Genomic DNA, 27,864 nt, shown 5'->3' on the forward strand with positions numbered 1-27,864 from the left:
ATTATAGACAAAATTAAAAATGATATCTACTAAACGTAAAAAAACACAGCTGTTGATTTTATTATTCTCAGATTTATTAGTGACACTCTTTAAACAATTTAAATTAGTCACGTATGGTAATACAGTATATATTGGTGTACATGATTGGCATGCCTCTTTTGAAAAAAAAAAAAAAAAAAAAAAGCAGTATCACAACTGTCAGGGAAAGAAGTCTTTTTATTGAAACTCAGTGTAGATTTGGTTTGCACAGTAGGAGTGAGCTTTATGATAAAAGGGTAGAAAGGCTATACAGTTATTTCCCTAGGGAAGAGCAATTAGAATCAGCAAAGCATGGCAGGATAAAGTAGCCATGGCATATTATCCTCAACAGTGTCTTTCATTTAACTCTCTGCTTGATGTTTTTTTTAATAATTGTAGATTATGCTTTTATTTTAAGATCAACAGTGGAAATCCTTCTTGCTTTCAAGAACATTTTCAGTTTTGATTTATAATAAGAGCAGATTTATGAGACGCGTTTAGAATATACTGTTAAGAAAAGATTGTAATCGCTGTGTACCTCTATAAATCTCCTTTTATTGTTCAGTTCAGATGGCAGGCTAGAGGGACCCTATTATCATTTTATAATCATTTGGCAACATGCTAGAAATTCACTTACACAGGAATTAGAAATGTAATGCTTCGCTTTGTTTGTGTTTGTGTTTTGCATGAGTATTGGCAGGAAAAAAACAATCTACATGTGTAAAACATTTTGAAAACAGACCTCAAGTATGCTCAAATTATTCAAAATTATTGCTAAGCCCTTTTAGGGGTCTGTTGGGCTGCATTCATTTTCAAATGGCCTTAGCTTAAATAGGAAATATGTTAAGTTACATACATAGGTACCAAAATATAAACATCCTGCCCCTTCATCTCATTCTCTGACTTTAAATCCTGTTTATCTTTCTTCCTCTCTTCTAACTCACAGACTCTCCTCTTAGGGGACTTTACGTGCCACATGAACGACCCCTCTCACTAATGAGCTTCATGCCTTCTCGCTCTCACTTCTTATTTTGGTCCCATCAATTGACTACTTCCAGCACCCACCAGGATGGCCACTTCATTGACCTTGCCTTTACTAAAAACTGTTCTTTATCTGAATTCTCAATCTCTCCTTTCCAACTCTCTGACCATCTCTCAACCTCATTTCATTTTCCTTCTCTCACATTCCTCACATGCCAGTTTCTCGTCAGTATACTCACAACCTGTGTTCCATTGACCTCCAGTCCTTGGAATCCAACCTAAAATCTAAACTTTCTTCACTACCACTCTCCTCTCACCCAAATAGCTATGTCACAACTTACAACTCTGTTATTGCCTCCTCACATGATCAGTATGATTCTCCTCTAAGCCAACACCAATGGTGCTCCGACCCACAACCCTAACTAAATACGCTCTTGCACTTATACTCTATAGCAGATTTTCTTCATTAAATGCAGGACAGGATGAATTTGTACTCTCTTTCTGAAACCAAACAGAGCTACATTGCCATCAATTAAACTATCACAGATCCAACACAAGCCACCTTTTCACGGTCCTTAATTCCTTTCTTCAGCCAATCTCTACACCATGCTCCACTCCTTCCACCACACTGTAAGACTGATTTATTTCAAGGTCAAGGTGGAAGCTACTGTAGAGAAATCCCCTTGGTCCCTTCCACACCTCACTTTCCTAACACTCCGCCTTCTACCTTTGACTTATTTTCTCTTTACAGAGAAAGAAGTGTCTCAGCTGCTCTTTTCCACAACCTCCACCACATGTAGTATTGACGATTGACCCTATTCCCTTCCATCTCCTTAAACTTCTCACTTCTACCTTGGATCCCATCCTCACTCGTATCTTTAACTTATCTTTTTGCTGTAGCACTTTTAAGCATGTTATTTGTTTGCCCTATTCTAAAGAACTTCCCCCTTGACTGTACCTTCTAACTTTAACCCTGTCTTTATTTTGCCGCTGAACTTCTGTAATGACATGTTCTTAATGTATGATTCATTTTCTCCAAAAACCTACTAGACCATGGGTAGCTAACTCCAGTCCTCCAAGACCACTAACAGGACAGGTTTTAAGGATATCCCTGCTTCAGCACAGGTGACTCAATCAGTGGCTCAGCCACTGATTGAGCCAACTGTGCTGATGCAGGGATATCCTTAAAACCTGATCTGTTGTTGACTCTTGAGGACTGGAGTTGCCCACTTCTGTACTAGACCCTCTCCAGTCAGGCTTTGACATAGCATTCTAAACTGAAACTGTACTCGCCAAATATTTATGACCTTCGTACATTATTTCCAAATGTAATGGAAACCACTCTATTCTGATGCTTCTTGACCTCTCTGCTGCTTTCAATACTGTTGACCACTGTCTTCTCCTGCACATCCTTCACTCTCATGGCATACAGATATAGTAGCCGTTATTGCTCCCGTGGCACATTGTAGCCACACACACACACACACACACACACACACACACACACACACCACACACACACACACACACACACACACACACACACACACACACACACACACACACACACACACACACACACACACACACACACACACACACACACACACACACCAGCTACATCTGTACGTGCCACTGCCCTGTCCTGGTTCTCATTTTCCCTCTCTCACCACTCTTCCAGTGTCTTTTGACAATTTCTCCTCTACTTCTATATATCTATCCGTTGGTGTACCTAAAAGCTCTGTTTTAGGTACCCCACCCTTCTGTCTATGTACACACTCTTGGTGACCTAATTCATTCCTTTTGATTGTACTATAATCTCTATGAGGATGACACAGTCACAAATCACACAATGCCTAACAGCAATCTTATATCTTGTTTTCAGTTATCTTGACAAAAGGTCTGAAGGAAGTATAGAAAACTTTGATTTTTTTTGCTATATAATAAATGTGCTATTAGTCTAAGCCCAGTAGAGTATCCTTTGGTTTGATCTTTTTTTATCTTGGGCATTGATCTTCTCCTTGATTGGTGTAATGTGCACCCATGGTTTGATACTTGCTGTTATTGTGAGTGCTTCTTTTTCTGTTCTGTTTCATAACAGCAATCTCGGCCACTAGTCTCCCTAATATGCTGTCTAGGGGTTACATTTGACACCTTGCCATTCCCTCCCACAGAACATTGCAAATATACACTCCTTCCTTTGATCTTTAACTATAGAAACACTAATGCTTGCCCTCATTTTATCACCCATTGATTACTGCAACGTTCTTTTATCTGGCCTCCTTGCTTCACACCTCTCTCCCTTACAATCCACAAAAAATGCTGCTACTCAAATAATCTTCTGCTCTTCTAGACTCTTATGTGCTTCTGACCTGAAATCTCTCTGCTGAACTTCCTACTAATATTTATATAAACTACAGCATTCTCCTCCTTTCCTTTAAAGAGTCACACTCCTCTGTATATCCGTATATATCTATCCTCATCTTATGTTAGACCCCTCTTAAACCTTTTTCGCTAATCTCTTCCTACATATTGAACTGTTTTCTACTCAATATTTGTCAAGCACCTTCCATTTCCATAGCCCATTTTAAAACTCACCTCTTGTATGTATCAATGTATATCTTTATTTATATAACAGCATCTATGTACATAGTGTTTCAAAGCAGTAATACACATAACATACTAATATATATATATATATGGAAAAAAAACAAAGAAAAACAGGCGCACTCCTAGTGTATTTAAGTATATAAAAGTTTTATGGGACTATAACATATAAAAAGCGCACTCACAAACAGAGCATAAAATCAAGCATATATGAGATATACTCATTCGCCAACCGTTCCTTTGGTGGCTCCTCTGCTGTAACAGGTAGCTCAGCAAGATGTATGGATACTCCTGGAACCGGATGATGTCATCGCTCAGCGTCCCATGTAAAGATATCCTCCGATAACAGCACTTTCAGCTGGCACTATCCAACATGAAATACTGCATATACCGCAGTCAGGGGGAACTCGGCAGCCCAAAAACAGTCCTCAATGATGACTTTGAACCCCTGACGAAGTCATCAGTGACGAAACGCGTAGGGCGTTTCCTAAAGTAGCGAACATCTGTTTTTACTACACACGAGCAGAGAGATCACCTTTGCGGCTATTGAGGACTGTTTAAAAAAAAAGTTTTTTTTAAAACTCTCCCTCTTTCTTGTATACCAGCCTGGAAATAAGGGACATATAGGCTTTTTCTCACCTAATAACCTGTGTGAAATATATCTGGTAGTAATCCAACTACACGGGAGGCAGCACATATACAGTACCTAAAAACATTGAAGTTTTTTCTGGGAGTTAATAGTACTTTGCTGATGTCGCAGTAATATTGAATTTACCCTACGGTTAAACAAATTAACATTTGCCTATATAAATTTTGGGCACTTAACTGATGAATGTTACAATGGTAAAAAGACACACTGTAATAGGAAATGGGACAAATAATTGGTTTTGCATTTTACAGAAGTCTATAGAGTTTCTTAATTTTACATTTAAATGGGTTGCTAAATAAATACTATCGCATACACGCATGCATGTGCACATGCGCGTGCAAGGGGTCAACAAGAACTGGTCGTCCAGTCGCCTCACCCACCTCCTCGCAGGGCATTACAAATAATCACTCATACTCTACACCCCAAATACACTGCCACCACCAGGATTACATTTTAGGCCTTACATCGCGGAGTACCTAGTCCCCCAGAAGAATATACAAATGAACAAAAACCTAATATAGCAACATGTTCCTGAAAGTTAGGGCAATCCCTTCAAAGGTAATAGGTTCAATAAGAGCTAAAATACAGTTCATATTCACTTTGATTTAATATTACAAAAGGCAATATCGTGATTGCACAAGAAAAAGAAAAACAAATGAGACAGTACATAGGGTCAGACAGTTATAAAATAAAATTGAAGCCTATTCTTTACCACGTAAAGTAGTTATAAACAGGCATCACAAATGATTCGGAGTAGGTCTCCACAGGAAGTGATTGGTTTAAGATATGGGATTCACATAGTACAAAGTGTAGCCCCAGTTGTATCTTAGAATGTTTGTCTCAAACACATTCTTATATCCCATAATACTTTGATCTGAGAGAGAGTAAATCCAGACCTGACAGTCCTTGAGGGCTGACAGTTACTGTATTTGTCACTTCTCCCTAGATATTGCCAGTCTTACAGCCTGTCTTGAAGATGAGGAATTTGTTAATTTCAATTTTAATCAGGGAGTACAAAATGCCTGGTAACTCTCTAGCAGTAGTTAACAGTTCCAGAGCGTCATCCTGGGTGTGTACATATTACATGTAACAGATCCATTTGGAACAGTGAGGGTCAAATATATTTTCTGCTATTTGTCAAAGTGTAATTCTATTTTTTTTACATTATGATGACAGAATATATTCACAGTTAAGCTATACATCCCTAAGAGTTATATAGTAAGTACAGGTCAATTTTAATTCATGTTACTTTGTAACTTAGAGAATATACTGTCCTTTTGTTCATCTAAAGTCTGGTCTTACTGAGGTTTTATGACTTGTCATTGAAGTTTACAGAGCATCTGATATCATCTTTCCCAATAGCATCATTGTACCTTGAGTACCTGACTCATACTGTCATTTTAATATAAAGTTAGGGAAATTTGATTATCTGACCTGCAAATTAAACAATGAGAGCTTTACTTTTTATGACACAGATCCTCCCAGCAGGATTAAAAAACCTTTAATAAAATCAGGAACCCCTTGCTTGCCATGCCACACACACAATATAAGATGGCTTTATTGTGACATACACAGGCAAATAATGTAATAGAATTTAAATTAATAGTTTATTGAGACAAAAATTCCATGTTAATTCCTCTTGTTTCTTTTGGTTAAATGGTAAATGAAGACCCAATTTTGAATGTTTGGTTCCTAACCCAAATTTCTGCTTTGAAATACTGTGGCTTTAGTAGAAATCAAATCAACTACTGTATGTGATAAATACTTACCTAGAACATATCTCTCACTGAGAGATGAGCTGATTTCTCTAGCCACAGTACTTTCCAATAATAACAGTTTGAGCGTTTTAAAATGGATGAAACATCTGTTCTGGCAGTTTAACCATTTTTGATTTTCATACTGCATACAGGCACTTGTGATTTAAACATCATATACCTTTTTGTTTTTTTGGCAGATGTTCAGCAAATGGCAGTTGACTGGCTGACTGGAAATTTTTACTTTGTGGATCATGGAAGTGACAGAATTTTTGTATGCAATCACAATGGAACGGTGTGCATTACTTTGATAGATCTTGATCTTCATAACCCTAAAGCAATTGCAATTGATCCTACAGTTGGGTAAGACTAATTTGCATTATTTATTATTCTTCATGAAGAGTTCTAGTTGCTCCATTAGAACAGATTAAACTAAATGGTTTGTAAGCTGTGGTGCTTTTTATTGGCAAAACATAAGAATTCACAACAGATTGTGTTTTACTGCATATGCAATTTTGTAATGGTATGGTTTACCCAAATATAATGTTTCAGCATTCTTAAATTATGCATGCACTGTACAGTATGTAATAATGTATAATATCTTTAAATATTGTTTCATGTTAATCCAGTATAACATTCTCACCATGAATCTTTTTTTATTTTTGTAGAAAGTTAAAAAGTGAAGGATAGTTTTGGAAACATTAATTGTTAATGAACCAGTTGATACTTGTATGATTCAACAATAATAAATGTTATGTTTACTCTGTATGTAATTACACTTTCTTATTGTATCTTACTGACAACTTTTTGGACTCTTCCACTTTTGCTTTAAACCTGTCTTTCAGTTCTTAGGAAGTTAACTTGCCTTAGTAGTACTAAGTCCTTCAACATGCAGAAAAAACAATTGATAGGGGCGCCCTTACATCTACATAATGTGAATATATCTCAAAATAGATGTAAAAAGAATAACATATACTATATATAAATTAGGTATAATCAAATACAACCATGTGAATGTGACAAAAATGCTATTGAGCGAGGAGATAAGTCCTTCAACATACCTCATAAGTGAATAAAACGTAGTAGGGCAATACTGTTGTAATGAGTGCTCACCACAAACAGAACGGGACCCCAGGGCTGAGGTGGGGATGTTAAACTACACTGACCAACAACCGTGCAACTGCATCCGGATTGCAGAGTCATAGTCGTGTAGCTTGGTCAGGGTAGGAGAGGTCAGATTAATCTTAATACTCGCTGTGGTCTAGAATTGGAGAAGTCGGATGGTCTTTGTGTGTAGCCGGGGTCCAGGAGTAGAGCGGTCAGAATGGTCATGTGCGTAGCCGAGGTCCAGGGGTCAGAGAAGGTAGAGGTCCGGGTACGAGCTGAGGTCAAAGGTAACAGATAAGCAGGGCAGCAAGATGCTAGTGGTAAGCACTAGAAACATAAACAAGGTTTATGCTCAGCCAATTTGCCTAGGGGCTGTCTGCGCATATAAAGCACAGTGAGCCAATGGGAAGGCTGCAGTCAGTGAGTCATCACACATAGACTGTGTACTGATATGCAGGGGCGGAGTGTATCCCAGTAATGAAGGGAGTTAGCATTAAACCCTCAAGTGTTTCTGGTCATGTGATGCCGCCGTGTATTGGAGACAGGAGCATCCTCCGTTGTGCCATGGGTGGTGGTGCAGGGGCGGAGCTTAGGTTCGGTGTCGGCAGGAATACTGCGGCGCACGTGCGATGGGCGTCACCCAATGCGTCACTGGACGCGTCACGGGGGCGGGACAGAGGTCCAATCCTCACAACTGTATAGCCAATGTTTTCCGATATAAAAATGCATCTAATAAAATAACAGATTTTCTTGGTATTCTTTGGGGTTGGTGAGAGTGGATCCAAAAAATATTGAAACTTCGGTATTGTACTATTCTGATGACTATTTTGTATTATGTGCTTTACTTACCGATTTATCTGTATAATGTAATTCTGACATCATGTGTAAATATATAGAGCCCCTTATTAGTTCTTACAAATATGATCTATAATTGCATTTAACAATGATGCAAACTGCAAGCATAACTTCAGCAACTGTAAACTTTTGTTGCAAAAATGTGAAAACATTAACTGAGGAAACAGCTTGTCACCCATATGTAGACTTTTGTCACTCTTTACTTAGTCTGATTGATTTTAAAATGCATCATCACAATGGGTTTAATGTTGACTAGAACAGCTTGGATATACAACTTTGCATGGAAAGTTGTATCCATAATCCTTGAATGAAGCCATATTGCTGAATGTAACAGATGGTAGACTTGACTCAGTATGACTACAATAATATTTCGAAATATATTAGCAAAGTGAATGTATTTTAGTAGATTTGCCTGTACTATGTGGCATTGTGATGAGGAGCATTATGTGAAAGATTTTTTAATAATTTAAACGAACAAATCATATGTTGCTAAACAGAGAGTTTACATAACACATAGAGATGTGAGATGTAGCAAAATCAGCAACGTTTCACCAGTTGAGCTAAAGTATCCCTAGTTTTTAACAAAACAAATTAGTCCCTTGACCAATGTGACCTGAACAATGGTCATGTGATCTGCCTGAAAATGTATTTAGTGAGCTTTGCTTTTTTTTAAACTATTTTTGTTCTCTTCAAAAAACTAAAATTAGAAGTTAAAAGCTATCGGACGGGGGCTTGAACATGACACATTTTCTGTAGAGGGCTCTGTACATTGCACTCTCATGTAAGAGTAATATTATTAGTGGTAGTTAATGCCAATTATAAAGAATGCTTATGCATTTCTGATGAAAAGGGAAATTTTGTCGTAGAGATGTTCTGAAGCATGATTACATTTTCCTCTAGCTGTGGCAAAAAAAAAAACTTGTTACTGCAGTTCCAGGGAAGAAGGTGCCAAGGCGCCCTGTAGCTGCATCATTGTCTACTTTCTTCCACCTATCATAACTCAGATCACATCAGTAGATTGTGCTACCTTTTAATAGACCAACATGCGAATTATTCATAGATGACATTTTCATGTACAGATGAGCTTTGGAAACTGCTTTATATGCTCCGGAACTTAAATGGGACTTTCCTTAAGCAGCTCCCAGTAAGTAAAAAAAAGTTCTTGTTTTATTATTAATGGATATGCTTTATTCTCCATCTTTGAGCCATTAGCACAGGGGTGGGCAACTCCAGACCTCAAGGGCCACTAACAGGCCAGGTGTTCAGGATATCCCTGCTTCAGCACAGTTGGCTCAATCAGTGGCTCAGTCAAAGACTTTGCCATTGATTGATCTACTGTGCTGAAGCATGGCTATCCTTAAAACCTGATCTTTTGGTGGCCCTTGAGGACTGCAGTTGCACCCTATGCCTCAGCCTCGTCTATGTCAGATATTTAAAAATCAACTAAAATAGTTTTATGTTAAAAAATATATATTTATGTAATTAACGCCCAGTAATATTCATCAATGCTAATTGATTACTTATAAATTAACAATTAAAAAAATATTTTATAGTTACCATATCTTTCTTACATTAAAGATGTTGCCATGTTATTCCGATCCCTTATTCTGGGCAGGATTCTTACAGCCATAATGATGTTTGTAATGTAAGACTGTCACGTATTACTATAACATGATTTAACTTGTTGTTTTCTAAGTGATTTAAGCATGACTTTCATGCAATAATTCTCAATTAGGCACTTTGATTTCTTGATGGCTGATTATCTCATTGGACTAAGAATGAACGCAACTGCAAAAGCCAGGAGAATCAGTTAATAGAGGCATGTATCATATTAATTCAAGAAATATTAATTTAAAATGATATTGCTTTTCATACTGAATCACCATGACAAAAGTGCTTTTAGTTTTTCCTAATTTAACAAGTCTATTATTACACTTTTTGTAATAGCATTCACTAACAATTTGCCCATTCTTCAAAATAACCAAGTGTTTTCGGAGGCTTCATAAAGTCCTCCCTCCCATTGAGAAGATCGCAACCTCACTTTAATGCCCTTTCTGCATCTCTCATGGTTCAGTCAATGTTCATCCTAAGCCTTGATTTTTTCTCTCCCAGAGGGGTCTGTTGTCTTCCAGTGTATTGGTTTTCAATGCATGACCTGTCTTTCTGGCAATGAAGCAGTCATTGTGAATCTTCTCTTTTTGCTGTTTTTCCTTAATTACTCATTTACCCAGTTTAATACGTTACATTTTCTAATCATAGAAAGAGAATATGCCCCAAATGTACTAAGTGGCACGAGAGGTGTCTTATGGAGTAAACCAACTTGGTAAATAGTCCAATATACTTTTATATCCTCGTTTACCCTTTGAGTGCCAGAGGGGCCATGGAACCAGAGTGTCACAGACCCTGGTGCACTTTGTGATCACGTGACCCTCCACCGGCATCACTGATGGCAGAACAGAAGAGGAAATCACACTCCAGTCATTAGGTTGGGTTCTTAGGCTTATCAACTCTATATTATTGGGATGGGACTCACTAAAAGATATTTTGCAGTCATTAACATGTCTCCCAGCCGGTTACCTCGTGTGCTCCTTTTTTAGCACAGGTATGTCTACCTCACGACAGGTCCCCACCGGCTACTGCAGCTCCCACTGTGGCGGACGCTGCAGGGACAAGATCCGCCCCACAATGGGGCTGGGCCCACTGCGAGGGGGGGCGCTGTGCTGCACCAACAAACTCCTGCTCTCAAGAAAATTGAGATCAGGAGTCGCGACGGAGCGCTAGGCCACACCTCCCGGCGGTTCAGCCAATGAGGGCGAACCTGCCAGGTGACATCACGGCCGTGCCCCCATCACTCTCCGGTCACGTCCCCCCTGTATTTCCCCCTGCAGCTCTCTGCAGACCGGCTAATTCAGCTGTACGCGCCACCAGCCTCGCAGGCGCGCATGTAGCGCAGGCAGCTGGGCCGCAGCCTAATTTGGAGGGTGGTTTGAGGGGATATATATACACAACTGGAGACACTACTATATTGAATGTCATTCCGTCAGTCCATCCGTTTGAATTTTAGGATAATGTTAGTTGTAATCCTGTATTAAACAGTGAGAAATAAAAACAGTTCCATTTAATAATAGAAACTAACAAAACAAGTGAATTAAAAAATCGTATGAAGTTGTCCACCCCAAACGCAACCACTGCGTGTACTGTATAGATCTTTTGTTTAATTTCTTCACATTGTACCGGACATCAAAACTGTATTGGGAATAATGAATCTCAGTTGGATCCATCAGTGCTGGAAGTAGAATATAATAATAATAATATATACCGTATAGAAAAGTCTCTGTTAGCTACATCACGATCCGTAATGCTGACAGTGATATGCTGGCTTCCATTTTATCCAACTACTTATTCTACAAAGGATCTGATTTAATAAACAACCATAAGGGGATCATACCATAATTAAAACCTTTGCCTGTGTTTTTTCAAATCCATTGCCATTGATTTAATAGTAAGTGAAGCGGTAAGTGATCAAAATTTGTCAAAGAGCTAACATATCATAGTTTGAACAAATACAGTTAAAAATGTAGCACAGTCAAATGCATTTACTTGTCATTAAAAAGGATTTTTTATTAATTTATAAAGAAAAACTAATTATGAACCCTTATATTGTAATTGATTTGATATTGTTAGTCTAACAATTGTTAGACATCGGTCACATTTGTTTACTTGCCCTCTACACGCAGTAGTTCCATTCACTATAATAAACTGAGCTTCTCCATCATTTACACTTAAACCAGGATTCGGTGACATGGAAAGATAACCTGAAAGTGTCACAATCAAAGTTTATATCCTTGAACTTTTCTGTTAATCAGAAATTGACAGAAAAGGTGGTAGCTAGAATACACTTCTAAGCACAAATATTTGCTTTATGAACAGAAAGCACCCCTAATGATAATATAGGAATATGAATACATATTGATCTCTATTCTGTATTTTAGTTTATAAATATATTTCTGTAACAAATATATATAGTTGAATAAAAATGAATCTAGACATTTATCAACAATACGTTAATGTTTTCAAATAATTGGCTTGCATGTTTAATCCCGTCTCAATGTAATATCTTAAAAAATGCTAATATCTTAGCTTGCGATGTAACATACTGGATCACAGTGCCCTTGGCATTGCAGGTGTGGCTGGATGATGTCACACATCGTTATGGATGAGGAACTGCAATCAGATTACTATATATATATATATATATATTGCAAGAATATTATTTCTTCTTCCTGGGGTCTATCATGTGCTAACAAAGGATATCTTTAAAAACAATGCCAAATCTACCTATACCACAAAATTACCCATTGTATATATTATCATTAGTAGAGATGCAATAAAACCAGGTGTGTGAAATCAGAACCCAGTGGAATCTTACATTGTAAAACCAAATAGTACAGAGCCAAAATCCTTAAGATTTTTAGAACCAAAACCCCCACATTATTTAGAACCAAAACCAGAATACTAGACCAGGTGCCCATCTTTGGATGTTTCTCACCATATCTTTTTTTTTATTATTGTAAATTATTCAACTTTATTATATTAGTTTCCTAATCGTGAAAACCCTAAACAATAATAACTGTAAGAGCATGTCTGTACAATGGGTTAATTTTATGGTATAAAGATTGGTACAGGGCCTTACTTTCAGGATGCTTTAAAGTTACAGTGATATTATTGTGATTATGGAAAAAAAATTAGATGAGACATTTTAATTTAGCATTTCCTAATTTCAGGGTATCAAGGTTCCTTGTCTAATTGTATGTCTTACATTAACATACAGTTACTGGCAGAAAATGGTGCAGTTACATGTGTAGCAGACGTTAAACCCCCCATTAATGGGGAATAACACAAACAATGACACAGTAAATACTGTGTGTTAAGGATATAACACACTTGTTACGCTACAATTCGTTTCAGTAGCTCTAACGGTAAAACTTGCTATAGCAACACATTGCGTTAACAGGAGTTATATTGTCTGCTACATCTTTATTTCTTGGTAAAAGTACATAGACTCCGATGTAGTAATGAATAACTATTTATACTTATAGGGGTCTATAGAATAATCGCCATTATCATTTTTTTTAACTGCCATTTTAGTGAATGGTTGTTACCAATTGTTAGCAGCTTTTGGGCATTAGTGGAAAACCCCCTTGAACTTATGGACACTAAGATGTGTTGGTAGAGACCGGACTGAACTATAGTACTATACACAGAATTTATATACTAATCAGACGGCCCTGCCCCCTCCATCTACTAGTTCACAAGGAAGGTGAAGGGTTATGTCCTATTGAAGGAGTGTCCTCAGGCAAGGCGTAATAATAGGGTGATCACAATGGGACGACATTGGGACTTGTGACTCTTCAGTGATGCAGTAGCGTCCCTCTTTTTTGTTGTCTGTTTTTAGTCTTTTGCATAACAAAATACATATATATAAAAAAAAAATGACAAAAAAAGGGAAATTAAAAGTAGAAAGGAATAATGAATGTAGTTGTGTTGAAGTGCACGTAATTTGTCAGAGCTTGGTGCATTTGGCTTCCCAGGCTGTGTTGTCACATTATTTGGTGAGTTGAATTGTAACTGTTGATAATCAGTGGGTCATGCCTATCTGGAGCTATTCCTTTTGGAGCTAATACATTTGCTGATCCGAGGTTTTGGCAGAAGTGGGATCATGAGCTGTGGCAATTCCATGGGCTCAATATCACTGACAGACAGCCTAGCAAGGTCATCTGGTTGTTGATGTAATTTAGTAAGCTGTGGCCCTGTTTCTCCAAAAAGCGTTGTGCATTTATTTAATTAAAGGAAAAGGAGCAAGGCTCTAGAGCCTGCATATGTTATGTAAATTCAATGCATATTTTAATTTGTTCTTTTTTCTTGAGTGTATTTCTTATATATTGATATTTTGTTATGGGTATGAGATTTTCTAAATGAAATTATCTTATCTACAGTACAGTATATGGCACTTGTATTGTTGTGTTAACAATATATAAAAAAGCTGTGTGTGCTGTGCACGCGCATAGTAAGTGAAACTTCTTTGTGTGTTGTCAGCAACGTGTGTGTGTGTCTGTGACAGGGTGTGTGACAGGGTGTGTGACACAGGGAGTGTGGGGGGTTGTCTGCGCTCCGTGTCCTCTTCTCCTCTGCTGCCCATGCGCAACGCACTGCCGAGCTCCAGAAGCCTCTGCGCATGCGCGCCAGGAGGAACTGAGCGATGCCTGCCGCTTCTGCGCATGCGTGGCGTCCGTCAGCAGTGCCATCACTACTGCGCATGCGTGACATATGTCAGCGGGCGTGTGGAGGGAACAGCGGCGGTTAGGAGCGTGACATCATTTCCGTTTCACATTTTCATCTCCATGAAGGAGTTTTGTTCCATCAAAATTGACTAGGTGCCACTAAAGAAGTTTCATTCCAAAAATAAATGTGTTTTATATACTATACTTTTATATACTAAAAGCAAATGTCGGTCTCAACAATTTTCGTCTTTAACTGTATAATTCTACATAAAATAAAAATTTACGTTTCAAGGACAACAGGCCTGGAGCACAGTTCTGCGTGACCTGTCACGGTCTCTTCTGATGCTTGAAAAATTCCATTGGTATACAAAAAAAAATTGAATATTGTTCATTTTGCATTTAATAATTGGTCAGTAATGCTTCAAAATCTACCATATGGTCAATTGATTTGAATTTACAGCTCAACTTGACACCATCACTGGTATCTTATGAAGGGTAATGAGGAAAGTAGTTTGTAATATCATTTACTCTATTTCAGGGGTGGCCAACTCCAGCCCTCAAGAGCCACCAAGAGGTCAGGTATTAGGGATATCCCTGCCTCAGCATAGTGGCTCAATCAGTGGCTCAGTCGTTGTGGGCACCTCCACTGCTATTTTGCCGGAACTCGATTGGTTTTGGACTTTGTTTCTGGCTTTGTAATACATTTTAGAAAACACTATATACGTATATTTATTTTTCTCTTCAAAATTTGGGGGAACTTTTTTGAACTTTAAACTTCTTGGCAAACGGTTATGAGGTTTCTAGCTCGGGAACTCAACGTTTGCCCAGTTTATACACATCCAGCCCCGCACCCCCCTCCACCCCCTGCAAATCTGAGGATGAGACCTTCTCTGGTTTTGGCTCGGAGGTTTGTTCTGAAGTCCACCTCGAACTTCCGAACAAACATGGAAGTCCGGATTTCAAATCCGGAAACCTGTCCATCTATATCGAGCAACTGCTGCATTCCTGTCTAATTAGATTAGCTGTTTTATTTTACTCTATCCTTTTTCTTGTAAGTTTCAGCAGAAAATATCAGGAAAGTGAGTTGTGTTCAATTGAGAAAAGCTGCTGGAGAGCATCTGGTGTGTGAATTTTGTCCTGCACCATCATTATACTGCTGCTGGGAGGATGCTGTAAAACGGCAGTTAGTGCTTCTTTTAAAAATGCCCCATACAGTTTCATGCTGAGAACATGTGATTGGTTCATCTCTTGGCAAAAGGTATATTTTCTCATGCATATAATTATGTTTTTATTCATCTTTAGAATGCACTATGGACATGTAGGGAAAATCAATGGATGCAATACATGCCTTGCACTGTTGGAATTCCACTTTTCCGTGATGTATACATTACTATACATAATGTAATAAGTGCTAAATATTAATGTTAATCATATGTACTGTAGTTCAATGCCCCAGAAACTGACACATGCAAGATAAAACATGTTTTAGGTTCTCAAATAACCTACTTATTGTTTAAATGCATTGAAATGGAAGACTTGAAGAAAAGTTTTTAGCATTTATATTTACATGCATATTTAGGCAGTGTCTTGGATACATTGTAAGGTGACCACAAACCTGTTATTTTATTTATCTACCATAATCTCTAATAAGCGAGTAAAGAGGTTTGTAGCAGTGATAAAAAAATATTGTTTTTATTTACAGTAAGGTGGAAATTTAAGAAAAGATATCAGCAATCTTATAGCAATAAATCATACAGCAACAATGAGGGTGTCCAGAAGATTGGAAAGATTTAAGGTACAAAAGAGTCATAGATTCAGATAAAAAGAAAATGAGTAAATATACAAAGGAGTAAGAAGCTGTACACAGCAAGGGGATAAGTACATTAGAAGGAGACAGACCAATGGAAAATATAGAATGACACATATATACGGATGGAATGTAACAGAGAAATATAATAAGAATGTATAGAGATTAAAACGAGGGGATTAAGAGGATCTATAGGCTATAAAAAATAAAAATGCTCACTTGGCCTGGTGTTTAGGTATTGAAACAAAACAAATGTCGGGTTTGGTTTCCCGTTGGGCCTAAAGACTCTTGGTGTTGGTTTAGGTTTAGATTCTTGAGCATGGCTGCATATTTAATTTCGATCATCTGTTATCTTACTGTATGCATATACATATTAAAATACATATATGCACACACCACATCCAAGTCGTTTAAAAAGTGATTTCCCGAAGTAATGAATATGATCTACTAATCTTAGGGGAAAAAATGGTTCTGTCTACACGACTGCGGTTCTAAATTTATTAAGAAGACAAAGTGCTGAAGAAGCGTATATTGATATTAAAAAGAACATTTTCGAGAATGCTACATCAACCATTATATCACATGAAGATGCAAGCAATATAAGGATCAGCATGGGAGACACCATGTTATTTTTGCCACAAGTGCAGAAGACCTACAGCAACAAATCAGGGAAGTTGCCAAAGTAAATAAGAAAGTGGACCTACATATGAATCTCAGCAATGCCAACGTGATGTTCAGCAAATGTGTAAACTCTGCGAAGATCAAAATAAATGGAATAGGGCTAGAAGAAGGCAAAGACTATGGCCCTTATTGTATAAGGTGTGATAACACAGATGATACGCTATCGCATGAAAAGCCCCATTTACTTTTATGGGGTTTTTCACGCAATAGCATATCATCTGCGCTATCACACCTTACAGAATAAAGGCCTATGGGGCTTATTGAAGTAGCTTCGATAAATGACTTAAAGCTTCTTAAATAAAGGATGTAAATAAATATGTGTACTGATAAATGGGTTAGTTCAATGCTAGAGCTGCTGCCCTGAAGGAAGGGTTGTGGGTTCTAATCCTGTTGTGTTTGACAACGGTACCCCTTCATCACAAGGGTATTTAAACGGATTGGTCTTAAGGATATATTTTAAGATGTGTGACTCATTAAATATACTTTGTATAGACATTAGCATACCTCCAATGGTACCTCAGGTATGTTCATTTTTCAGCATAGGCATCTCTCCCTAATTTATTTGGAGGGATATTTAAAGGGACATATATACATGTGGATATATGATTAGGTTAGGAAGTCCTCCCCCTCCTCGTCTTCTCTCCCCCATCCTCCCCTCCACAAACCTCACCCCAGGCTCCGGTGGAAAATCGCAACCCCATCTCACCATCCTTTAGTTGGTGTAAAAATGAGGTCTGTCGGTTTTTTTAACAAATGGTATTAAAAATGCAAAATATCTTACTGAATACCATTTTTTCACAAATTTCATACCGTGAGGTACAGTAGTAAAAGGCAAACACGTTCAATGTTGCAGTGATAACATTGAAGCTACCTTAATAGGCCCCTATGTCTACCTTGGCAGGAAAGGAACCGTGGGTGGGAACATTTTGAATTAAATCAACAGCAGAATGAAATAGGAGGGAGCACATTTGGAAGAGATAAGCCAATATTTCAAGGGAACCTTCCACTCTGCCTCAAGAGGAGAGTTTTAGAACCAGTGTATTTTGCCCATTCTCACATATACAGTAGATGTGAAACTTAAACCCTAAATGTGAAGATAATTCAGAAGCTTCAGACAACTCATAGAAGTATGGAGATATTTATGCTGAGTATTACCCGAAGAAACAGGAAAATAAATTAATGGTTTCTAAATCAAACCGGATGTATTTCAAGCAGAAATTATCATCTTTGGACAAACATGGTACTTGACTGGATTCCAAGGGAAATTAAAAGAGGGGTAATGGGGGTCTGTACAGGGGATGACGAATGATGGGAGTGGGTGCAGGAGATCATGGGGAGAATGTGTACTGGAAGATGAGGTGGTGATTAGCGGGATGTGCACAGGATTATTGGCATATGCATGGGGAGGAGAAGATCGTAGAGGAGCTAGGAGGAGAGGAGCATGTCAGTTTGTTGGTGGGTCTTGTTGGTATGAGGGCAGTTTTTGTAGGTCTGAGGAGAGATCAGAAGGTGAGGCTGTTAAGAAGGAAGATCTGAAGAGGGCGTGAGCTGGCATTAGTTTGTTTGCTTTTTAGCCTAAAATCCTTGAATAAATCGTCAGTGCTGCAAGTTCAGCCATCTTGAAATGAGCAGCTAACTAAGTAGCATTGATGAGGCTCATCAGCGTACGTGGAGGTTTGAGTGTCGGTTTTGATGGATTCAATATACAGTAATTCATTTTTATAGTGGTTGGCCAAAGAATTTGGTATAGCTGGTGCTTTTGCATATACATTTAAAAAAGTTGTAAGTATTTATAAATTTGCTGAGCTCCCTCTATCATAAAGTTAGTTGAGATCAAAAATAACTTCTAACATATAATTGTTTGTACAAATGTCTTTCATTCTATATCCTACTTTGCTCAAATCAATTTTTTTTTACAAAGATATGCAATGTGTGAACATCTTTTTATGTGCAGTGTCTGGTTTGTCTTATTGTTCTGGATATTCGATATTTTTTACCACATGCTGCCTGAAATCTGTATCTTTACTGGTTGTGTAGGAGTCCAACTGTGTGCTAATAATGGGTGCTCTATGTAATGGCCTGTCATCATCCACACTCCGAAAAGAACATTTTAATAAAACATATACATTTTACAGTATGTCAGTGTTTCATCTTATAAAGTTTAAATATATATATTTTCATAGCTTGGAGCCTGCTGCTTTCCTGTTGAGTTGAAACATCAGTTATGAATATACTTCATATTTAGTCTTTACCTGGGAGTTCTGTATTATGAGATTTGTCATGTATTTTTACCAACATGACAGGAATAGTTATTGCTTTTTATAGAAAAAAAAACTAACGTAGCTTATATTTTAAATAGATAGCAAAAAAAAAAAAGTTAGTTCATTTCTATTTCCTAAGCTTAAGTTGCTGTGCTGATTAATTATTGTTATTATTATTATTATGATCATTATTATTATTAATAATAATAATAAATCAATGTAAATGTCATGACTTAAAATAGAACCCAATTGTATGTATATATATATCTTTCATACACAAAAGTGAATACCGCATCAACAACCAAAGATTAATGCAATGTCTAAACCTATTTTAAAAGAAAATAACTGAAAAATGACAGAAAAGTTATTTGCTAGGCGGTGCTAGAAGAATAAAATAGATATAGAAACACACAGAGAGAAAAATAAACCTCCAATGAGCACTCAGACAAATAATGCAGAAAATAATAATAGTAATTTATTAAATCAAAATCAGATGAAAAACAAAAAACAGCTAACTGAAACCCTGCCTGACTAAACAAAATAAATTAACATAGGACAATGAAAAAAGTATAAATAACCCCAAGAAAATTTAAGCTATCATAAAAAATAAAACATATAATGAACAAAACCTCAAAAAATGAAACCACTATGGGGACAAAGTACCCATATTGATCCACAACCAGCCGGTCGTATAAGTAGATAATCAACAATAAACCAATAGAAGAAAATAAATAATAAACCTCTAAAGGAAAAAAAATAAACAGAGTGGTTGAATATACCAGGCATACTATACAGTGTACGGGGCACTGTTGTAAAAGGACCTATGAGCATGAAACTATAAATATAGTGCATGACAATAAACATAGAGGGTGCTTCAGTGACCCAATCACAAATAATCAATGATGATATATACAGGAGAAAGACCCATATACTGAAAAACAGTATAATAGCTGCAAGATGGCAATAGTATATGTAGGTAGTATACTCAACTCCTGTTGTATGCTGGGTAGCTGTAATGACAAGGAAGTCCTGGATAAGCATAACCACAATGACAAGACAGCGGTCACATCAAAGGGTATTCACAACACATAAAATGTCCAAATAAAGAGCCAGCAGGCAGGGCCAGCTGAGAAGCAGGCATGGCAGTTAAAGCCTCTAATATATATGGATATGGGACGTTTTTGGCGCGAAATACGTCATCAAGCAGTGCCTTTTTAACCGGACATGCTCCATGGCTCCAGTACCACCCTAGAAGAAGCCTTAGCGGGCGAAACGCGTTGGTGGTACTTTCATGCTGCTGGCCCTGCCTGCTGGCTCTTTATTTGGACATTTTATGTGTTGTGAATACCCTTTGATGTGACCGCTGTCTTGTGATTGTGGTTATGCTTATCCAGGACTTCCTTGTCATTACAGCTACACAGGAGTTGAGTATACTACCTTCATATACTATTGCCATCTTGCAGCTATGATACTGTTTTTCAGTATATGGGTCTCTCTCCTGTATATATCATTATTGATTATTTGTGTTTGGGTCACTGAAGCACCTTCTATGTTTATTGTCATGCACTATATTTATAGTTTCATGCTCATAGGTCCTTTTACAACAGTGCCGCTTACACTGTATAGTATGCCTGGTATATTCAACCACTCTCTGTTTATTTTTTTCCTTTAGAGTTTTATTATTTATTTTCTTCTATTGGTTTATTGTTCATTATCTCCTTATACGACTGGCCGGTTGTGGATCACTATGGGTACTTTGTCCCCATAGTGGTTTCATTTTTTGAGGTTTTGTTCATTATATGTTTTGTTTTTTATGATAGCTTAAATTTTCTTGGGGTTATTTATACTTTTTTCATTGTCCTGTGTTAATTTATTTTGTTTAGTCAGGCAGGGTTTCAGTTAGCTGTTTTTTGTTTTTCATCTTATTTTGATTTAATAAATTACTATTATTATTTTCTGCATTATTTGTCTGAGTGCTCATTAGAGGTTTCTTTTTCTCTCTCTGTGTTTCTATATATATATATCTTTATTTATATAGTGCTATTAATGTACATAGCGCTTCACAGCAGTAATACATGTGACATACTGTAATAATATAAATAACAAATAATAACACGTAATGGGAAGAAGTGCTTCAGACATAATAGTAACATTTAAGAAAAGGAGTCCCTGTCCTGAAGAGCTTACAATCTAATTGGTTAGTATGAGTAACGTACAGAGACATTAGGAAGGTGTTCTGGTAAGTGCATCTGCAAGGGGCCATGGTCGATGTATGAGGTGTATAGTATCATCGACGGAGCTACTCATATGCTTCGTTAAGGAAGTGGTTTTTAAAATGGGTCTTAAAGGTACATAGAGAGGTTGCTAGTCAGATATTGAGGGAAAGGGCATTCCAAAGGTGTGGGGCTGTAAGTGAGAAAGGCATAAGGCAGTAGGGGGCTTTAGACACACAAGGGGTAGAGAGAAGACATCCTTGAGTAGACCGCAAGAGTCAGAATGGTGTATAGCAAGAAATTAGGGCTGATAGAGGGGCAAAAGTGTGTAAAGCCTTAAAAGTGAGGAGGAGAATTGAGTGGGTGATATGGTATTTCATAGGAAGCCAGGAGAGGGATTTCAGCGAGGGAGATGCTGAGACAGATTTGGGAAAGAGTAGAGTTATTCTGGCAGCAGCGTTTAGGATAGATTGTAGGGAATACAGGTGAGAGGCAGGAAGGCCGGACAGCAGGAGGTTACAGTAGTCGAGACGGGAGAGAATGAGGTCCTAGTCAGAATTGTTTTATGATGGATCTCTACTTGGTTTAAAAAAAACATTGATAACTATGATCATCTTAAAATATTTCCCATCAATATTTGGAAGGAATATATGGACACTCTCTTGTTGAGTTTGTGAGGCCCCTATCCTTTTATTGTACTTATAGTATTAAATGAAATTATCTTGTGCTTCACTTTATTACCTTAGATATGTAGCATTTGCATCTATTTTTTTTTCATTGTAAAATCAATCTTCCCTAATTACAAGCATCCCAGTACCATGGGAATTCCTCTCAGTGTCCAGAATAGGGGAGTTCTACTTTATGGCAACATTTATGTACGCTTTATATCATGCAACTCCCTGCATGTTTTCTAAACTAATTGAACTCAGTCACTTGAGTTCTTCTTTCTAAGTTTAAGGCAGCAATCCTCCATAACTATCCCCCCTCCCTTCTTCCAAGTTTGTATCTAAAAGTAACAAAAACAATTACCACATGAGATAATATTTATGTTGGCAGAGTCCAACTAAGAAATCGAAATGGGCTAAATGGATTTATTAAAGGAGATTGCATCTTGAATTTGGTATGAGCTCATTTACAGCAGACCTCAGTCCAATAAGAGGAAAGAAAAACTTTTGCTGACAAGGGCTGCACCCCAAAGAGAGTTACAGGCGTTTTGGGGAGAATGTTAGAGTTTTCTAAGTCACTTTGAAAAAGAAAGGTGGTTTCGATGAAAACACTTTTATTGAGATAAAGATTTTTCTGGACCCTCCAACATTTTCCACATATTAATATGTCCCACTGCTGTTCCTCTGTTCAGGTTGGATGAAGGAACTTTCTATGGAAGTCCCCTAACCCAGGGGTGCGCAAACTGGGGGGCGTGAGATTTTCCAGGGGGGGGGGGGTGCAGCGGTTACAGAAGTCATGACTCTCCCCCATGGTATTTAAATTAAATGGCAGAAGACCTCTAACTTCACCTACCTTGCCTTGTGATGTGTCGTCATGGGAACCCGCCGCCAAATGACGCAGCGGGGTCACATGACATCGCGTTGCCATGGCACCATGAAATCACATGATCCCCCGGCGTCATTTGATGCCAGAGTCGACCGAGCAGGGGGAGGGCGAGCAGAGGAGGAGAGCATGCAGGGGGGCGCAGGGGGAAAACTTTGCGCACCCCTGCCCTAACCAACGCAGCTTGCCACACACAAAATGTTTTCTGTTTAATAAGTACAGCTGGTCTTACAGAACCCAAAAAACGTGTAGTGTACCTGCTAAATCAATACAGTTGGAGGATATGCTGTCAGCAGGCTTATTAGTAAGGTGTTTTTACAGTGGCATTAGTGATATGCTGGTTGCAAAACAAAGCATGCTCTAAAACCTTGCAATGTACTTACTTGATTGCTTTTGTTCCATATTTCCTGTTTCTACAGTTTCATTGTCTGTCTTGTCTGTATTTCTAAAATACATTACTGTACCATATGTAAGTATTTGTAATTATTCATATTGTAATTATTAAAAACAAGAGCTGTACATGCCATAAAACTGAAGATACCAATCTCACTAATAATCTGGAAGTACAGCATACTAGCATCGCTTTCTAATTTTATGTAATTTAAAGCATTATAGCTCTTTCTCGTACTAATAGAGTTTACAAATACTCCAATAATATTTGCCTATAAATAATTCAGTGGAGTTGGCTTTTTCCTAAAGGACTGTATGACAAATACACTAATATACAGTAGTAGCTTTAACAGTCTAATATAATGTGATAATACAAGTGCATCTTTTCTAGTTTAGATATCCCTGATCCCTGAAGTTGAAGTTCTTTGTTTTGCTTAGAATTGGGATCCTTATCAGAAGAGTCACCGGGACTGATTTACCTGTACAAAACCTGGCTTGTAGACAACAACAACTTTGGTTTCCAATTGTAACAGATTCTTTGCTCCAGGGAGTACACAGATGTGAGCTCATTAAAAAGCAGCAGTGAAAAGAATATCCTAAATGGGCAAAATAACTCAAAAAGGAAGCACCTGCAATGAGACTGCTGCAGCCTAACCAGTTTTCTCTGCCACTTCCCTCCACCGAATCACAAGGGCGGCTATGGGTTAAGTGTAATTGGGGGTGTCCTAAGGCAAGACTTTGTAAGGGGGTGTTCACATGTACCTCGTGGTATTGCCGTGAAGCAATCTCTTCCTTTTTTTGTTGTCTCTTTTTGCATTAAAAATTCATACATATGAATTTAAAAAAATGGTGGAACAATAAAAGAAATTCGATGCCCAACATAATAATTTGTCTTTTAGTTGACGTGGGCGTCATTTGTCACAGCTTGGCAGAGGTGCCTTTAAAGGCTGGAGGCCAATTATTTGGGGACCTGAATTATAACAGTGAGTATAATGTGGATCACGTCCCTTCTGGGCTATTCAGTTTGGGGAATGTTCCCCGTTATCATAAATACATCTGTCAGGGCAGAATTTGAGTAGCACTAAGGATCATGAGCTATGACATTGGTTCTCAACTCCAATTCTCAATACCCTCCAACAAGTCAGGTTTTAGGGATATCCCTGCTTCAGCACACGTGGCTAGATCAGTGGCTCAGTCAAAGACTGAGACACTGAGTGAGCCACCTGTGCTGAAGCATTGACTGATTGAGCCACCTCTGCTGAAGCAGATATCCTGAAAACATAACCTGTTCTGGGTCTTGAGGACTGAAATTAAGAACCCCTGAGCTATAGAAATGCCATGGGCTCAAGATCACCGACAGGCAGTCTGGCAAAGGTCATCTGGTTTTGATATAATTTAATAAATCTGTGTCCTTGTTTCCCCAAAGAATCAACGTGTACAGTACTTATTTCATTCAGAGGGAGGGGAGCTCTAGAGTTTGTACAGGTCATACTTATTTCAACAATGTTCTGTATATATAGATGCTACAATAACCACAGGGAGTGAGTTTTTGAATAGGACATGCAGTCTAACCAGTGAATTCATTGTTTGTGTGAGAACAAGCTAATCTCATTGAATCAACAAGCTTAATGATTCATATTGCTGTAGGTTTATTTACCCAAGTAGGAAAGATGCTGGCTTGTTGTTTTTATTCAAATGCAATTCCCATTATTAAGAGCCAAGGTCCTTCATATTTCTACTGGGTAACGGTTATCAAACTTCTTAATTTAGCAATTTCTAAGACAGGATGCTGTATATGTGCGACTGCTTCAAACAGATAAAAGATCAGTATTCAATGCATTATTATGCATTATTATCCTGAAGTGAGCAGTTCCACATCTCGCACAACTCAAAAGCTATTCATTTTCTCAGGTGGATTGCTGTTATGCTCATAAAACCTACAATGTGCATTATTTTTTTTTTTGTTGCTGAAAGATTAGTGGCCCTAACTTGCACTTTTACAAATTCTGCAGCATTCGTAGTTGCTAAAACAAGTTACGTATCTCATCAATCTTACAAAAAGTTTACAAAACAGTGGCTAAATTCAAACCCCTTTTTTATTGGAAATGTGCTGTCTTGAATAAACCTATAAACAGGCACTTTGGTATCACCCATTTCAATTGTATATCATTTTACTGTACACGGTAAGTCCTTTAACAGTAAGCCTTTTCCATCTAAAATCATTGAGTAAAAATGACATTCCTATTATTTATTTAATACCCATCTTAAAATTACGGTACCTCACAAAGAACAGCCTAAATAATGTATTAACTTTGTTCTGCATGGATGAAAAAAAGACACATATTATGCATTGTCTTATTAGAGGAGCAGCAAAACAAAAATAGATATGGATTTGTTCATGTCCCATACCTATGAAAGTAATTACATTTCAGTTTTCTGTTATTAATCTCATCTTAACTGAGATTTTGAAGTAAAATGTTGACTGGAATTTTGTGCTTCGTGAAAGTTGTGAGCTATTTTTATTCAGTCATTGTATAATCATTGCACAAATGTTGTAATGAAAGTAACTTGTTGCACAATTTAATTGTATGAGCTATATGAATTTTGTTTTCAAAGCAATGTCGTCAATCATTTTAATAAAGGAGTCCTTCAGTATATGTACGAATTTCATTGTTCATAGATAAAATATTGTAAAAATTATTTACAACCGATTAAATTTGATCAACTGTTTTTTACATACATTTTTTCATCAAACCTATTCTTTTATTTCATCTATGAAGCACTCTATTGTTGGTTTGCTAAAGGGTATCATAACCTACATCAAATCTGCTTTTCTCCAGGCTTGATGCTAGAACTTTGAATGACATGGTCTTAACAGTATATTTTACTAAAGTACCAATAGTACATTGGGAACTCACTAAAGCTTACTATCCCCACATTAATATATCATAGTCACTAATGTATAAACTGGTATATCAATGGGTATTTATGCCCTATGTTAACTTTCAACTCTTTTGAGAGGATTGGGTTACATTTTACTCTTTCAGGACATCTTGGTCCATAAGGATGCAGTAGGACTTGCATTTGGAGCAATTTGGTTAAATCAGTCAAACAAGTGCAAATGAAATAGGCAAATGTCATTTTCATACATTCATTTCTGAGAACAGTCTAGCACAGGGGTGCGGAAATTGGGGGCATGAGATTTTTTTGGGGATGTGGCGGGTACAGTGGCCCTGCACTCTTCCCCAAAGCATTTAAATGAAATGCTGTGGAGCGCGCGAGGCCTCTGTAACTTACTTACCTTGGCATAGGGCGGAATGTCACATCCTTCAAACCACATGGCTCATATCACATGGTATTACAGCCAATTGGATTGAAGACAATCCCATTGGTTCCTGTACCATGTGATATGTTCCATTAGTTTAAAAGGATGTGACATCACCCCTTAAAGTTATGATGTCACTTTACATACCTCCCTTGGAGATTACGTCACATCCTTAAAAAATTTTTTAAAAAAAAGCTGTTCACATGATACAGCGTTTAATCGGATTGGAGCTGTACCATCTGATCCTAAAATGGACATCACAGCCCCTATATAAGGCCTGTTCCATCTCATTTTAGCTCAAGAAGATGATGGGGCAACTTCAGTTGCTGGATTTACCATGGGAAAAAAAAATGATCGAGTGGACTACTGCTTGCTATGAAAAGAAGTTGGGGAACTCACCAGATATGAAGGTTAAAAAAGTCTTTAATGAAAACTACATAAAATGACAAAACTCCTCCAAAAAGGAGGAGTTTTGTCATTTTATGTAGTTTTCATTGAAGACTTTTTTAACCTTCATATCTGGTGAGTTCCCCAACTTCCTTTCATAGCAAGCTGTAGTCCACTCGATCATTTTTTGTTTCTGTTGCTGCCTGGATCGGAGGTCACCACCGGTTTCACCATTATTGCGGGAGGAATGGATTAGTGGTGACACCTTGTGAGCGTGAGGCTCTACACCACTTCAATTGGAAGGAGACAGGGGTAAGGTTAAGCTTCTCAGGGGGTCACACAGCCTGGTGGGAATCCAACTTCTCTGTAAGTACCACGCTGTAAGTACCCCGCTTCTTATACCTTGCGCAACCCCTTGGTTTTTCTCCCCTCTCCCTGCATCTATACTTATATGTACCGGACATTACTATTATCAATTTAAAAGACTGTTATTTGATTTTACTTACCTTTTTGCTTTTGGAGCTGATATTCTTTTTTTGTCCTGGATTTACCATGGGGTACATTGGATTACAAATAAAGAAGATGACAGAAGAAGATAGAAGGTGAAAGAAGATGAAAAAAAAGTTTTTTTTACCTGATGCTGATCTTCAAGGAGGATGGAGTCGGATTGCAGTGGATGACATTGCGGGTCGAGAGCTTCCTGATATGCAGAGGGTCAAGCTTGCTGTTTTTGAGTACATTTATAACATGCTTGAAGAAGGATGGAAAGCTAGCATAGTAGAGTGAGGAGTTGAAAATATGTGTACAAGTAGGGATTACAATAGGAGCAAGAGGTTTGTGGAGAAGGGGACAGAGGAAAAGGAGTCAAGGAAGGCAGGAGGAGAGTTAGGAATAGGTGTAGAATATGAGGATACAGAAGGGATGCCTTAACGAATGGAATCCACCTTTGTCTTGAAATAGTCAGCAAAGTCCTGAGGTGAAATGAAGGAAGAAAACAGGT

The 27,864-nt window shown here is 37.8% G+C and overlaps 1 protein-coding gene across 1 annotated transcript in view; it reads left to right on the top strand.

Annotated features, from left to right (window-relative positions):
• The window catches only part of LRP1B (LDL receptor related protein 1B), a 1,102,312-nt gene that overhangs the window by 509,663 nt on the left and 564,785 nt on the right, over nt 1–27,864 (top strand). The window contains exon 7 of the mRNA XM_075610066.1: nt 6,210–6,372. Within this exon, the coding sequence (XP_075466181.1) occupies nt 6,210–6,372 (163 nt within the window). The remainder of the gene's footprint in view (nt 1–6,209; nt 6,373–27,864) is intronic.

Source organism: Ascaphus truei, chromosome 7 (assembly GCF_040206685.1).
Source record: "Ascaphus truei isolate aAscTru1 chromosome 7, aAscTru1.hap1, whole genome shotgun sequence".
Taxonomy (NCBI): Eukaryota; Metazoa; Chordata; class Amphibia; order Anura; family Ascaphidae; genus Ascaphus; species Ascaphus truei.